The 13,776-nt window shown below is 34.0% G+C and overlaps 1 protein-coding gene across 2 annotated transcripts in view; it reads left to right on the top strand.

Moving 5' to 3' along the window:
- Window positions 1-13,776, top strand: part of LOC105329309 (muscle-specific protein 300 kDa) — an 85,710-nt gene that overhangs the window by 45,556 nt on the left and 26,378 nt on the right. For both annotated transcript variants that reach the window (XM_066088856.1, XM_066088857.1), the window contains exons 49-67: window positions 51-374; window positions 883-945; window positions 2,169-2,321; window positions 2,660-2,824; window positions 3,215-3,541; window positions 3,640-3,792; window positions 4,372-4,536; window positions 5,175-5,201; window positions 7,463-7,627; window positions 8,418-8,729; window positions 8,814-8,978; window positions 10,019-10,345; window positions 10,454-10,606; window positions 10,720-10,884; window positions 11,292-11,472; window positions 11,567-11,712; window positions 12,000-12,152; window positions 12,671-12,835; window positions 13,125-13,448. In XM_066088856.1, the coding sequence (XP_065944928.1) occupies window positions 51-374; window positions 883-945; window positions 2,169-2,321; window positions 2,660-2,824; window positions 3,215-3,541; window positions 3,640-3,792; window positions 4,372-4,536; window positions 5,175-5,201; window positions 7,463-7,627; window positions 8,418-8,729; window positions 8,814-8,978; window positions 10,019-10,345; window positions 10,454-10,606; window positions 10,720-10,884; window positions 11,292-11,472; window positions 11,567-11,712; window positions 12,000-12,152; window positions 12,671-12,835; window positions 13,125-13,448 (3,633 nt within the window). The remainder of the gene's footprint in view (window positions 1-50; window positions 375-882; window positions 946-2,168; window positions 2,322-2,659; window positions 2,825-3,214; window positions 3,542-3,639; window positions 3,793-4,371; window positions 4,537-5,174; window positions 5,202-7,462; window positions 7,628-8,417; window positions 8,730-8,813; window positions 8,979-10,018; window positions 10,346-10,453; window positions 10,607-10,719; window positions 10,885-11,291; window positions 11,473-11,566; window positions 11,713-11,999; window positions 12,153-12,670; window positions 12,836-13,124; window positions 13,449-13,776) is intronic.

The raw sequence follows: 13,776 nt of genomic DNA, 5'->3' as shown, positions 1-13,776 counted from the left end.
TCATAATCAACATGATTAAATTTCAATTTTTTTTTTCATTTTCCTTTAAGGAACTTCTTGTCTTGCTACCAGAGGGTTTGTCTAAAATGAAAATGTGTGAGAATTCAGGAACTAGGTCCAAAGACACAACTGCTCTTCAGGGACGTCAAAATATGCAGCAAGAAATGGACATGTTAAAATCAGACTGGGAAACCTATGCTAGTAGTGTCCGTTCTCTCAAAGAAAACTTGGAGAGGGCCATTCAGCAGTGGGGTAGATACGATAATCAGCATCACAAAATATTGGCTTGGATCAAAGATATGGAGAAAAGAGTCAAAGATTTTCCACTAAAATCTACCCTGGAAGAAAAACAGCAACAGTATGGCCGATATCAGGTAAATAGCTCATGATGCTAAATGTTTTATCCTATATTTATATTTTAAGTTGCGATAGTTATTCATAGACAAAGTTATCTAGCTATTTTAATCCAAAATACAAAGTTATCTCTCTTTGTTTGACCAAATCATTTTTATTTAATGAAAATATAAATAAATCTTTACATTATTTTAAAAAAAGTTAAATTGATTAAACAATTATCAAAAAATATGACTTTTAGTTAGGCGGCGTGCTATACAATGCTACGCACCTTTTGCAATTCTTTACCATTTGGAAAGTACTATAGTGTATAAGATTAGACTTCTTGAAATATGACTATGGAAACTATACCAAATCAAAGCCCTCTTCATAATGCATCCCATTTATTGTTTTCATTTATAAGATTTTTTTGAGTTTTTTTGTTGTCAAATTTTATTTCATTACCCCTATGATTGAGGTGACATATGCATCTAATTCATGTGAACTACCAATTAATTAATTTGACTTATGGTTTATCTGATAAAACAGGATATTGGAGTCGAAATCCATGGATTTCATCACAATATGGATGCATTTGAACAAATGAAAGCTGTAAGAATACCTAGATATCTCTCTAGAGGGGTTTGGTTCGTCACATAACTTCATGTAGATTCTGATGAAATGCACCGCCTTTGAATGTGATTGGCTTCTACTGTATATTACTGCATGTAACCATAAGTTTTATTCCATGATCTTGGATTTCATTTTCTTGTTGTGAGTTTTAGAAAAGTTTACTTTTAAGTCATAAGGCTTTATTCATCTGTTCGGCCACTTTAATCATTCAGTATGCTAGTGGTTGGAATAAGGAACATGAATATCGAAAGATTCACGCCCCAAAGTTTAGGACTTAAATGAATACTGGTACAAAGTAAGAAATATTTGATGCAATACTCTGTAATCTTTTTCTCTGCCTGTTGGAACCTAGCTAAGGAAGTGTAGGTTATGTTGAACTAAGCTTAAGGTTCCTTTACTGCAAATTCATGATTAAAAAAACCTTTCTTTATATATGGTGAGCTGAATACCTTTAAACTCGTCTACATGTTTGGATCATTCATCAATATAATGTATTGCTGATAAGTCATTTATGCTCTTTTTTTAAATCTGGGTTCATTTTCCTATTGAAGTGTTACATTAAGCTCAGCCTATAGGTCAGGACTTCATTTTATTTCTGCTGGGACGTTCTGTTTGCCGAAATATTGTCATAGATTTTGTAATTGTGTCATGTTGCAAATGTACAATGTTTATATCCTTTGAATTTGGAATCTCTGCTTGTACATTCAACTTCATAAAATAAGTATATGTGGTTTAATGCACACGTACAGCTGTGCTTGTTTTCAGTTAATTTTCACAGTAAGCAGGTTTTTTTGTTCCATTGTCATCTTATGCTTCTTCACTTGTTATGTATCATGTCACTGCTTCTTTTAAAAATTGAAAAACATTAAATTTAAATCACTTTATGGGCAAGTACATCAATTAACACAAGTTGTTCAGATTATCCTTCAACTGCAGAGCAAAATCATTAGATATTAAAAACCGGCTTTCTGCTCTGTGAAAAATACATGTAATACATACCCGGTACTTAGAATTTACTGGCAGGTAAGGTAATTGATAGTTATTCTTTCTTTTTTAACAGTTTTAGCCCCAAGACCATAAAACAAAATTGTGTTGTATACCAGGTTAATTTGGGGCAGACTTTCTGTTTATATTAGGCATAATATACATTTTAGCTCAAATGTTCATTACTGCCTAATATTTAAATATTAATTTGATTTTAGGAAATAATGACTGACATGAAAAGTCATCAACATGACCTAGATAAATTTGGTGATGAAGCTCAGACACTTCAGCAGATGACCGGGGAATCTAGAGTCGCTACATCGGTTTCACAGCTGACCTCCAGATACCAGACAATTCAGCACAATGTTAAGGTATGAGTAACTGCATTTTTATAAGCTTATCGCTAATCTTGGTTGAAAGTATACACATCAACTGATATAGCAATGCATGTGATATGGACTGATGGTATACGAAATATACCGTTTTTTCAACTTTCAGGGTATCATTGCAGAACACTTTCATGAGATTTTTTGCTAGATGTTCCCATTTTCATATTCTTTTTGCTTGCAAGATTCCTATTAAAAAAGTACATTTAGACATACCTTTATGTGCCTAAAGAGTATCTCAAGTGTGTCTATAAATATAGTAACAAAATAGGCATACATGTACTAGGTATTCTTTTATAATTATGTATTTTGTTTCATTGCAGGACATCTTGAAAAAGTGTGAGCAAAATGTTTCGGATCATCGAAACTACTTGGAGAAGCAGTCGGATTGTGCTCAGTGGTTGATCAAAGCCAAAGAAAAGTTTGATGCTAATGCAGACACCATTGGAAGCAGATCAGAACTTGAGGAAAAGTTGGAACAAATTCAGGTAAACGCACCATGACACCTCATTAATATTTTTATAGGTTTAAGAAGTGAATTTAATAACTTTGTTTGGATGGACGTATCAAATGAAAAATTGATTAGAAAACTAGATGCAGTTGATTAAGTTTTTTAATATTACTTATGATACGTCAATCAAAACAAAAAATGATTAAATATATTTGTGTTTATATAAATAAATGCTTGAATCAGAACTGTAGAGAAAAGTATATACATGTAATAGAATTAAGTGCCAATATCTCATCAAATTTATAGATATTAAATGATTTTATTTCCTGCCTTTATGGATATATTTACTTAAGGAATAACATTTATGATTCAGTGTCATATATTTGAATTCCATTGTCATTTGAATAATTGTCTCTGTCGTTTATAGGAATTGGTAGCAGAGAGAGATGCTGGGTTTGGAAAATTAAGTTCAGCTGTAGAATCTGGAGAGAAACTGTATCCAAACACAGCAGCAGACGGACGCGAGGTGATCAGACAGGAACTCCGAGCTCTCAAACTTGAATGGGAGAGTTTATTTGATGACCTCTCAGCAGCCCAGAGGAAGTTGGAAGTAGCTTTGGTGCAGTGGACGTCGTTTGATGACTCTTATGGACAGGTGGAACACTGGCTATGTGACATGGAATCTCAACTGGAGGGACAGACACCTCTCAGATCAACTCTAGAGGAGAAAAAATCTCTGTTACAGAGCTATAAAGTAAGTGTATAAGTACCGGTATTATTGTTCAATTGCTTCATGATTTGAAATTGTTGGAGTTGGTAGATTATATGACACACCTGGTTTTTTCTTCATAGGTATTGCATCAGGATGTTCTGTCCTACCAGCGTGTGATTGACAGTGTCAGCGATAAGGCACAGTCACTAGTTCACAGTAGCAGTGATCCACAGCTATCCAAATTTGTCACTCAAGCGCGTGCCAGATACCATAAACTCTGCACCGCTGCAAAGGTACGAGTCTTGTTCACCTCATGATGCATTCAATATCACTGTGGAGACTTTACTTGAATGTTTTAACCATAAGATATTCTTTAAGATTGCTAGTAGTGAATCTCTTTATTAGGATCCTGGACTATAGAGGCCCAATAGTGATCTGTTTGTCTGTCTGCCCTGTACATGTCCAGAATATATATTCTTAACCCCCTTGCCCCAATCTGGTCATAGTATGCATTTGGTTGAAGGGTAAATCAATCAAGTGGCCTCAAACGTCCTTTTCAGAATAAGTTGTTTAGAACTACTGTACATTTTCATGTCCTTTGCTAAAATAAATAAAATAGGTCGTTTTGAGACAACTGATTTTCTTGATCAAGCCATATCCACCCCTTATGGAAGCTTATGACTGTTCACAGTGAATAATACTTGTGATGAAGGGGCTCTAGTGTACCTTGCAAAACTATTTTGCATGTACCGGTAGTCATAATTTCAATGATTGTTAAATATGCAATTCTATGAATCCATTATATTATGGTACAAGATGTTTACACAGATTCATCAGATGATGACATTCAGTATCCTGGGGTTTTCTTGTAGGAGCATGTACATGACTTTGAGCAGTATGTAGCAGACCACCAGCAATACAATGATGCTTACAACAGCTGTGTAGAATGGCTCAACAATATTCAGGAGAAGTTGTTGGTTTGTGCCGATGTAGCAGGAGACAGACACACAATTCAAAGTCGACTTGATAAAATACAGGTAGAATAGTCACTTATTTTGAATTTTCTGCATCTTCCTTTACTTATTTTGAATTTTTTGCATCTTCCTATAGGCGATATCAGATAAGACAGAGCTTTATTTTATTTGTTGCATTGGAAATATACAACTTGATAAGTAAATGCATGAAGCTTAAACATTTACAATGTTATCTGCAGATTTATATAAACTCTTTTAGAAGAAATATTTACAGTTTGGAATATGAATTATGTACAGTTGGGAACTTAGATTAATACAAGAGTTTTCAGCATTATTCATTTTTTGTTGACAATACTGCTTACCTGGTAATGTTATTTAGAAAGACAGTTTCCTTTCCTTAGGCACAAAGGTTTAGTTGGTTATAGTCATTAACTAATTGTTGAACATTAATTAAAATATAAAGTGATTTCTCAAAGGAACTTTGAAGTACTAAGTTTGTTTATATATATATAGCTGAATATTTACTCCTTTGTAAGGGTTAGAGTTGCTTTTTGACTATGTCCGATTCACACAGACACTTGAAAAAAAATTGTAATGGTTGCTTTTGATCAGCATTGATAGGCAAAATTCAAACCAATGTTAAATTTTGAAAAAAAAAAAAAAACCCAACTCATATAACAGTGGTGTTTCTGCAATTTCAGACATATTATACAGGATTGTTAAAAAGTGTAAGACCTAATTGTGATGTGTTTTGTGTAATATATTCACATTGTTTAACAGGTAAAATAGGTAGGTTCATGCTTAAAAATATTACATACTGATCGTAGAATACCTGATTGTTAAAATGGACATATTAAAACATCTTTCAAAAGAACTTAGAGGAGCTGAATGGAATTCAATTGGTTTATAGTATCATTATTAAATTTTAATTTTTCAGACTCAATTTATTAAGCATTTAATTAAGTCTATGATAAATTAACTTGCCATTGCAAAAAATAAAACAAAATTGTATACATACATGCTTTTTCTTAAGGTTTTATCTAGGTCAAGTAACAAAGCTTGTATAAAAATATGGAGTCTGTTTGCATATGTGTCAGCTTTGGGCATTTGCTCCTGACAAACATTTTGATGTAGATAAATAGTAGATTAAGACTGAATTCCAAAAATACTAGAATAAATTAGATATATAATGATCATTGCATAAGTATTTATAAGCATGAAGCAACAGAAGACTTTTACATGTTCATGTATTTAGTTTTAATGACCTTTGCCCATGAATACATTAAATGATGCATGAAATTTAAATTACATTATATAATGTTAAACATGTTCTTTTTATGAACCTACCTCTTTGTTTGTGGAGCATCACATAATTAATGGTCTTTCAGATGTATGCATGTGATATTAATACATGTATTTATGTTGAGGATGCTAACCTGAATTAATTGTCACTAACGAAACACTTATTTTTTTTTTTCTTTGCTTTGTGATCAGCAACGTTGTGTAAGTTCAGATTATGTCTTTTGTTTTCCTGCTTGTCAACGTACTTTGCATTTGATAGCAGAAAATGAATGAAAATGTAGATCGAAGCATGCAATTAATCCTTTCGAAATAAATAAGTGTATATAGCATTTGTGAAAATGCGGAAATATTCGGTTTTAGACCTGCATGTGCATGGTAACGACAATTCCAACAAAACCACTCCAATTAAAAAAAAACTGCTTTCATTACAGTCTGTTAGATATGTACCACATTCTATTGTTTATAAAATCTATTATGTCAGGTGTTCCATTTTTTTTTTCCATACCTAATTCATTTTTTACCCTACGCAATGAAGTTGCGAGGGGTATAATGATTTTGACTGGTTTGTCGGTCAGTCAGTCCAGTTTTTTGTAAGCGCAACTCCTCTTAAACTGCTGCACAGAATTTCTAGAAACTTTGTAGGTATCTAGGACACAAACTGTAGAGGTGCATATTACCAGGATATTCCAATTCCTTAATTTTTCTGGGAATTTTGACCCTTTTGAACTTAAAATTTGGGCTAAAAAAGCAGAACTACTCTTAAACCGCTGCATGGAATTTAGGGAAATTTTTAAGCATTTAAGACACAAGATAACAATATATAATATAGGGGGAAAAATTTAATTAAGGAAGAAAACTTTTTAATAAGATTTGGGATTTTTAAAGTTTGCCTTTTTAAGCAGAGATGGTCTAATATATATTTTTAAAAAGCTAGATTTATTAATGTAGATAGTAGGTTGCACATGCTGATTTGTAGGAATTGGTTGATGTACTCTATATTTTTTTTTTATTAGAACTCTGCACTATCTAAGATATCAGAAGTAAGTAAATTAGAGCTGAATGTGTGTTTCATTCATCATGATATATTTAGGTATGTTTTAGGTGTGCAGGTAGAATAAGCTAGTGGTTATAATACATGTAGTTACATAATTTGAAAAATACAAACCCTTTCCCCCTTTATTGTTTTATGAATATTATATATGGCTTGGCAGTTCGTATTCATCCATCTGACATGTGGATCACAAATGAAAATTTTTTACTTTTCTTGAATACTAATAGGCCGATTCTCTTCTTATTTGGTATAATTCATCTTTGGAGTTAAAGGAACATATATTATAAATATCATTACTTTTGCTCCACAGAGGTCCTAAGGTCAGAGCCAGAATTTGCCAAAATTTGACCATTTTTCAAAATCATCTAAATCAATCCAAGCCAATCACTTTAAACTTAGAAATTACATGTTTTAGTGATTCTTAATGATGCAAGCCCTGAATGAATTTATCATATGCAACTGATAAATAAACTAGCAAATAAATGTGTACACAGGTGATGCAGTCCTGTGTGCGCGGTCATCCGGAACTTCTATCATGTCGGTAGCTTTCATGTATTGAAGAAGTGAGCCGTACTTTTGGAATACATCTAGTAGCTGCATCTTATGTGCATTTGAACAAATTCATTTTTCTTTTAGGATATAGTTGCAACCAAAATGGAGGGTGAGCCAAAAGTTCGGAATGTTCTGGAACTAGCAGAAAAAGTAATACCCAATACAGCTCCCCAGGGCAAAGATATCGTGATGCGAGAGACTGATGCTCTGCATCGGGACTGGGAGGCCTTTGTCAATGCTCTTCAAAAGGTAAAAGGTTTAACTTTAATTACCATGAACCTTAACTCATGCCTGAAAAAAGGTAGTCATTGATAATCTATTCTGTAATGCATACTAAAATGACTTACTATATGCAGATGGGTTTAGGAAGCTACAACATGATTGCTTATGATCTGAGGGATGATTTTGACTTAAGGTCATTTGGGCAAGTTTAAGGTCACTGGAAAAAAGTGAAAAATTTGTGTCTGGTCTATATTATGCTTATGACCTTATGGTGTATCTTGATTTTGACCCAAGGTCATTTGAGCAAGTTCAAGGTATTTAGAAGAAAAACTTCATAGTTTGTGTCTGGTCATTACCTTTCTTATGGAGAAACATAGGATGTTCCTACTTCACATCAAGATTGCTAATGATCTTAGGATGTGTCGTGAACTTGACCCAGGGTCAGTTGTACAAGTTCAGGGTCATTCTTAAAAAAAATGCATAATTCCTGTCTTGGCCATATCTTGTAAAGGAAAATGAATAGAAGTTAAAATTTGACACAAAGATTGCCAGTGACCTGTAAATATGTCCTTATTTTGAGCTTTGTTCTTTTGTGCAAGTTCAAGGTCACTTTAAGAAAAATTGTGCATCCACTACTTTCCATTGAAGATATATTTTCTTAGCAGGGGGTATCATTTGTGAGTTTGCTCTCAGTATCTCTAGGTTCAAACAGTTTTTGTAAAATATTTTACTGTATTTACCCAAATAACAGTGTTTTTTAAGGGTCATAAAGCATTTCGATCATTTATAATCGCACATGGGTTGTTTTTATCAACAGACAAAAGCTGACTTGGAGAATTGCATGGATCAGTGGAAAGAGTTTGAGACATGGCAGGACAAAGTGTCATCATGGCTGAAAGATCTAGAAGCTCGTGTCAGAGACACAGAATTGAAAGCAACACTGAAAGAAAAGCAAACTCAGCTAGATAGGCTGAAACACATCCACAGAGACTTAATAGAACATCAGGGTGATATAGACAGTTTAAGTGACACAGCCCAAGATCTTGTTCGTGTCAGTTCTGACACGCGTGTCATAAGTCAGGCGTCACAGACTGGTACAAAGTATCAAGTCATCTACACTAATGTTAAGGTTAGTTCTGAAAATTTTACTCCTGAAAACCTTGCTCGATTTTTATATTGATCAGTGCTCATGTAACAAAACATAATTTTTCAGGAGCTATGTAGACGATGGGATCAGTATGTCTTGGACCATCAAGCCTACAATTCCTCCTTTGATCAGTGCAAAAATTGGCTGGGTGAAATGAGGAGAAAGCTGCAACATTTGTCAGATACAAGTGGAGACAGAAGAGTAATTCAGGACAGGCTATCACTTGTACAGGTAAAGTAAACTGTCACTAAGTCACTTCTGTGGTGCCCCTGACTCCTGAATTAACATCTTTAATGCATTAAGAAACTTTAAATAATTTATAAATCATAAGAATGAGTCTATGAAATAAAATCCAAACAAACCTGTAAAGAATTGGCCACCCTTTTTCCTTCTAAAAAGCCTAAGATTTTTATGGAATAGTAACAGACTTCATTCTAAGTAAAGAAAATATCTGCGTTATCTTTTAGAATAATTCTAATGTAAAATAAATTTGCTGATATTTTAAGGTTGCCTGAGTCACTCAGGTAACCTATTGCAATTGGTCTTCTTTCATTGTCGTCTGTCATGTGTCGTCCGTCATGCCTAAACAATATTTCTTTTATAACTTCTTGAAAACTAAAAAGGCCAATTCTTACCATTTTAGGTGGGATGATCATAATGTTTTGATGTTAAAATGTTAAATTGTGAAATTCACAGTCCAGACCATGAGGCAGAAGTTTTTTTTATAAAAGGTTGAGGGATGGTGGTAATAGAAATGACCATCCCCCATTTGATCTCATGATCTCTCTCTCTCTCTCTCTCTCTCTCTTGCTCTCTCTCTCTCCCCCCCCCCCCCCCCCCCCATTTTCATGAATGAATGTTTTTGATCCATCAAATAAGCAGGGTAACATTCAGAGGAGTCTCATATTAAGGTTTAAACTTCAAAATGAAGCTTTAAATGCAAACATGAGACTCTCTGAATGTCATGACATGGCTATAGTACTTAGGTGACTGTCAAGGCCTGTGGGCCTTGTGTACAAACAAATACATCTTTCCGAATTTCAAAAAATAAAATTATCAAATAAAACAACATCTAGTCAGCTCATGATTTGGGTGTTAAAGAAAAAAGCAAGTTGCTTACACAATTCTGCTACAATGCCTATTCTTTTACAGGCAAGGATTGTAGTAAAACAGGAAATAGCTATGTACATGCTGTTGAACAAACAACAAATTTATCCTTGCTTAATTAATTTATCTAAATGTTTCAAAATTATTTGTTATCATTATTTCAGGAACTTGTATCAGATAAAGAAGAAGGATTACACATGCTTCAGATATCTTTAGACAATCTCCAAATTGTGTTGCCAAATACCTCGGTAGCAGGAAGAGACAGCATGCGGCGTGAGATGCAGGTGCTACAGTCCGAGTATGATGGACTGTCAGCAGACATCAATGACTTAAAAACTAAGCTAGACAGTACTCTAACCCAGTGGACAGTATACGATGACAGCATTGAACAACTTGGCCGTTGGCTGAGAGATCTAGAAGATCAGTTGGAGGCAGAGAGCCAGTTACAGAACACATTACAAGAGAAAAAGTTACAGCAGGAGAGGGTGAAGGTATGTTGATTTCCAACTCATAAAACCATCAATTTGAGGATTGCTTTATTATTGTTGTATTTATTTTAGTGAGATGTGTATGTAATGGAGTATGTCTTTTTGTGATAGGTTCAGCAGTTGAATATTGCCAGTCAACAGAGTACAATTGATAATCTGAATGATAAGGCTGAAAACCTGAAGGCAACCAGCAAAGATCTCAACTTAGGAAATCAAATAAAGCAACTTGTTTATAGATACGAAAAACTTTTGGAAAATGTTAAGGTAAAGTATCAGTGGTTAAAATAAGCTTAAAAATTTGATATCACTGAGACAAAATACATGACATATTTGTTTAAGAGCTTGATATCTGTGCATACAGTAGTTTTATATTACAGAAATTGATGAATAAATGTGAAAAAAATGTCAAAGATCACCAAGTATATCGAGACACATTTATGGAGGCAAGTGATTGGTTGAGTTGCATGGTAGATCGTCTCAACTTATGTAGTGATGTCAGAGGGGACAGAACTGTGGTAGAAGCACAACTTCATAAACTACAGGTAAAAAGATTCTCTTACAATATCAGTTATTATCTTCCTTCTTAAGTAAGATTGAGTAATTTATCATTCAGGATGTAGATTTGTTTTTAATTACTATAATACTGGGGCTTTTCATCATTTGAATTTCACTGTGGTGCAAAATGTAGGAAAAGCAATTTCAAAGACCATATATTGTCGTAATAAGAGACGGAAACAAATTGTGATATAAACATGCAATCTTCAATTTTGGCAAATTTAGATGGTAAAAGTAAAAGAATTTTATTATGGTGTAGAGATTTTCTGTGGTACAATATAGTTTACTATGGCACTAATGCACCATAAAAAGGATGCTGGAGTATCCTGGTTATAGCAAAATGATTTCAATTAACAAATAAATTACACCAGTATTGAATGTTGTTCCCATTCAGGATATATTTGCAAACATGGACTCTGGCAAAGAAAGACTAGAAAATACATTGGCAAAGAGTGACCTGGTTTTACCAGAGACTTCTCATCAGGGTCAGGATCTTATTCAAGAAGAGCTCAATATGCTCACAACAGAGTATGATGGCTTTTCACAAGATTGTGAGGACCTGCAGGACACACTAGGTAAAACCAATCACATGATTGTTTTAAAATTTATAAGTCAATATTCAGTGCTTCGGTAGTAAGACGTGTGAAAATGAATCTAACTTATTCACAGAGAAATTGCTTGCTGAATGGTTGCGTTATGAAGATGAGTATGGGGAACTGATTCAGTGGATGAAGACCACAGAGAACAGTATGAAGGCCGAGTCAGAGCTGAAGGCATCTCTGGAAGAAAAAACTATTCAGTATGAGAAACAGAATGTAAGTTTTCCTCTGAATCTTCAAAATATTTTTTTACGGCCAGATAAAATATTGTTTATGAATACCAGTATACATGTATTTTGTAAAGGATATAAGCTGAAAACTGTCAAATGTGTGAGAGACAGAACTGATCAACTTCAAAATTGATTCAACTTGTGAGTGCATTCTTCAGACTGCGGCATATTTATATAAACATTGAAATTTGGAGTACACATTTCTCCAAATTTCAATGTTTACATACATATGCCAGAATTAGCAAAAAAAAAATCACGTCTTTGATATTTCAGGCTATACAAGAAAAGATTACAAGTAAACAGGAAGCATTTGATTCTTTGGCTGAGCGTGCTCAGACCCTGCTTCAGTCAACTACAGACAACCGAGTGACCTCACAGCTCACTCAACTCAGCTCCCGCTATACAAGCCTCATTGCTTCTTCAAAGGTCAGTATCTCGTACGTTATCATCAAAGATACACAAAACCTCAACATGAGTGAAGCAAAAGTATGTGTTATGAACAATGTTTCAAGCATTTTGTGTATACCCGGTATATTTGAATTCCGATCACTTTCAATTGTTATAATGCATGGAATTAATATTACCATGCAGCAAAAGTTCCTCTCAGATTAACAGAAAATACAGTTTTATTTTTAAAAATTAAGGAATAAATAAGAAATGGTTTTGTGTTTTAATATTATATATCAGAGACTTAAATGTCATTAGGACTTATACTGAAATGTGCTTTTAACTGTATTGTGAAATTATGATTTGGTTTTAAAGCTTAGCCAGTATTCATCTGTTCATTTGTTTTTCACAATGTGGATTTTTCTCGTTCTATATTTCACATCATTTACATCCTGTCTATAGTAAACATTCCAAAAGTAAAAGGATTTAATGTTCTGTAGTTGCACCAGTCAGTATAATGATGTCAGATATATCAGTGTCATTATTCTCTGTTTTAGGAGTTGATGAAGCGCTATGAACAACATACAATGGATCACCAACATTACGCAGAAGCATACAGTGATGCTGCCCGATGGCTTCAGACTAACAGAGAGCGGTTGTCTGTCTGTGCAGATACTACAGGAGACAGACAGAAGATCCAGACTCAACTAGAAAAACTTCAGGTAATATTATGCAGCAGAGGTTGCACTTGCTAGAAAATTAAATGTGTTGATTGTGCCATCTGTATATGTAAAATAACACACAGTTTCTCGCACACATCCATACCAAATCCATGTTTATAGCAAACTCAGTTCCATTCTGATGATAATCAATTGTCCTTGGCTTTTAGCTACAGACATGGTTCCCTGCATTGACTTGTTATAAACCAGTTTTTTAATTAAAATCTTTAAAAAATGTTGGCTTTGTAACCTGATAATATGTTATCCATCACGGTTCGCATTTCTTTCATAGGAATTTGTAGTCGTAAAAGAAGAAGGACAGCTTCAAATCAACACTGCCAGTACGTGGGGAGAGAAGACGATGAACAACACCTCTATGGAGGGCCGTGAAATGATCCGGAAGGAGTTGCAACAACTGCAGCAGGAATGGGACAACATGATCTCTGAAGTAATGGACACAAAAGTCATGTTGGAATCTTGTTTGCTACAGTGGTCAGACTACAGTGACAGTTATGAGAAAATCCAGAAATGGCTTAGAGACATGGAAAAACGCTTGAGGGAAACTGAACCTAAAGCTGATCTTGGAGAGAAAAAGACTGAACTGCAAAGACTGAAGGTTAAATGACATTAGATTACTTTTTCTATGTAAAGTGTGCCACTTTCTTGGTTTAAGATTTAAATCAAGATTTATGGTGCTTTTCTGATCTTTTGAACATGAAACATAGCAAAGTGTTTTATCTTGTTGGGAAATTTTTACCACTTGCAAATAAAGTTTTGGGGGTATTACTGAGTCATAATATCTTTTAATTCCATATGTATGAGAGTATATGGGTAAAAAATATTTCTTAAGATATTTTGCATACACTTTTTTCTTTTTGATAGAGACTGGACAAAATTTATCCTTGTCTTTGATATCAGGGCATTATTTTTTCTTTAGTTACATA

The sequence above is a fragment of the Magallana gigas genome, chromosome 6 (assembly GCF_963853765.1).
Source record: "Magallana gigas chromosome 6, xbMagGiga1.1, whole genome shotgun sequence".
NCBI lineage: Eukaryota > Metazoa > Mollusca > Bivalvia > Ostreida > Ostreidae > Magallana > Magallana gigas.
Note: the sequence above shows the minus strand (reverse complement) of the source record. Positions and strands in the feature narration are given on the sequence as shown.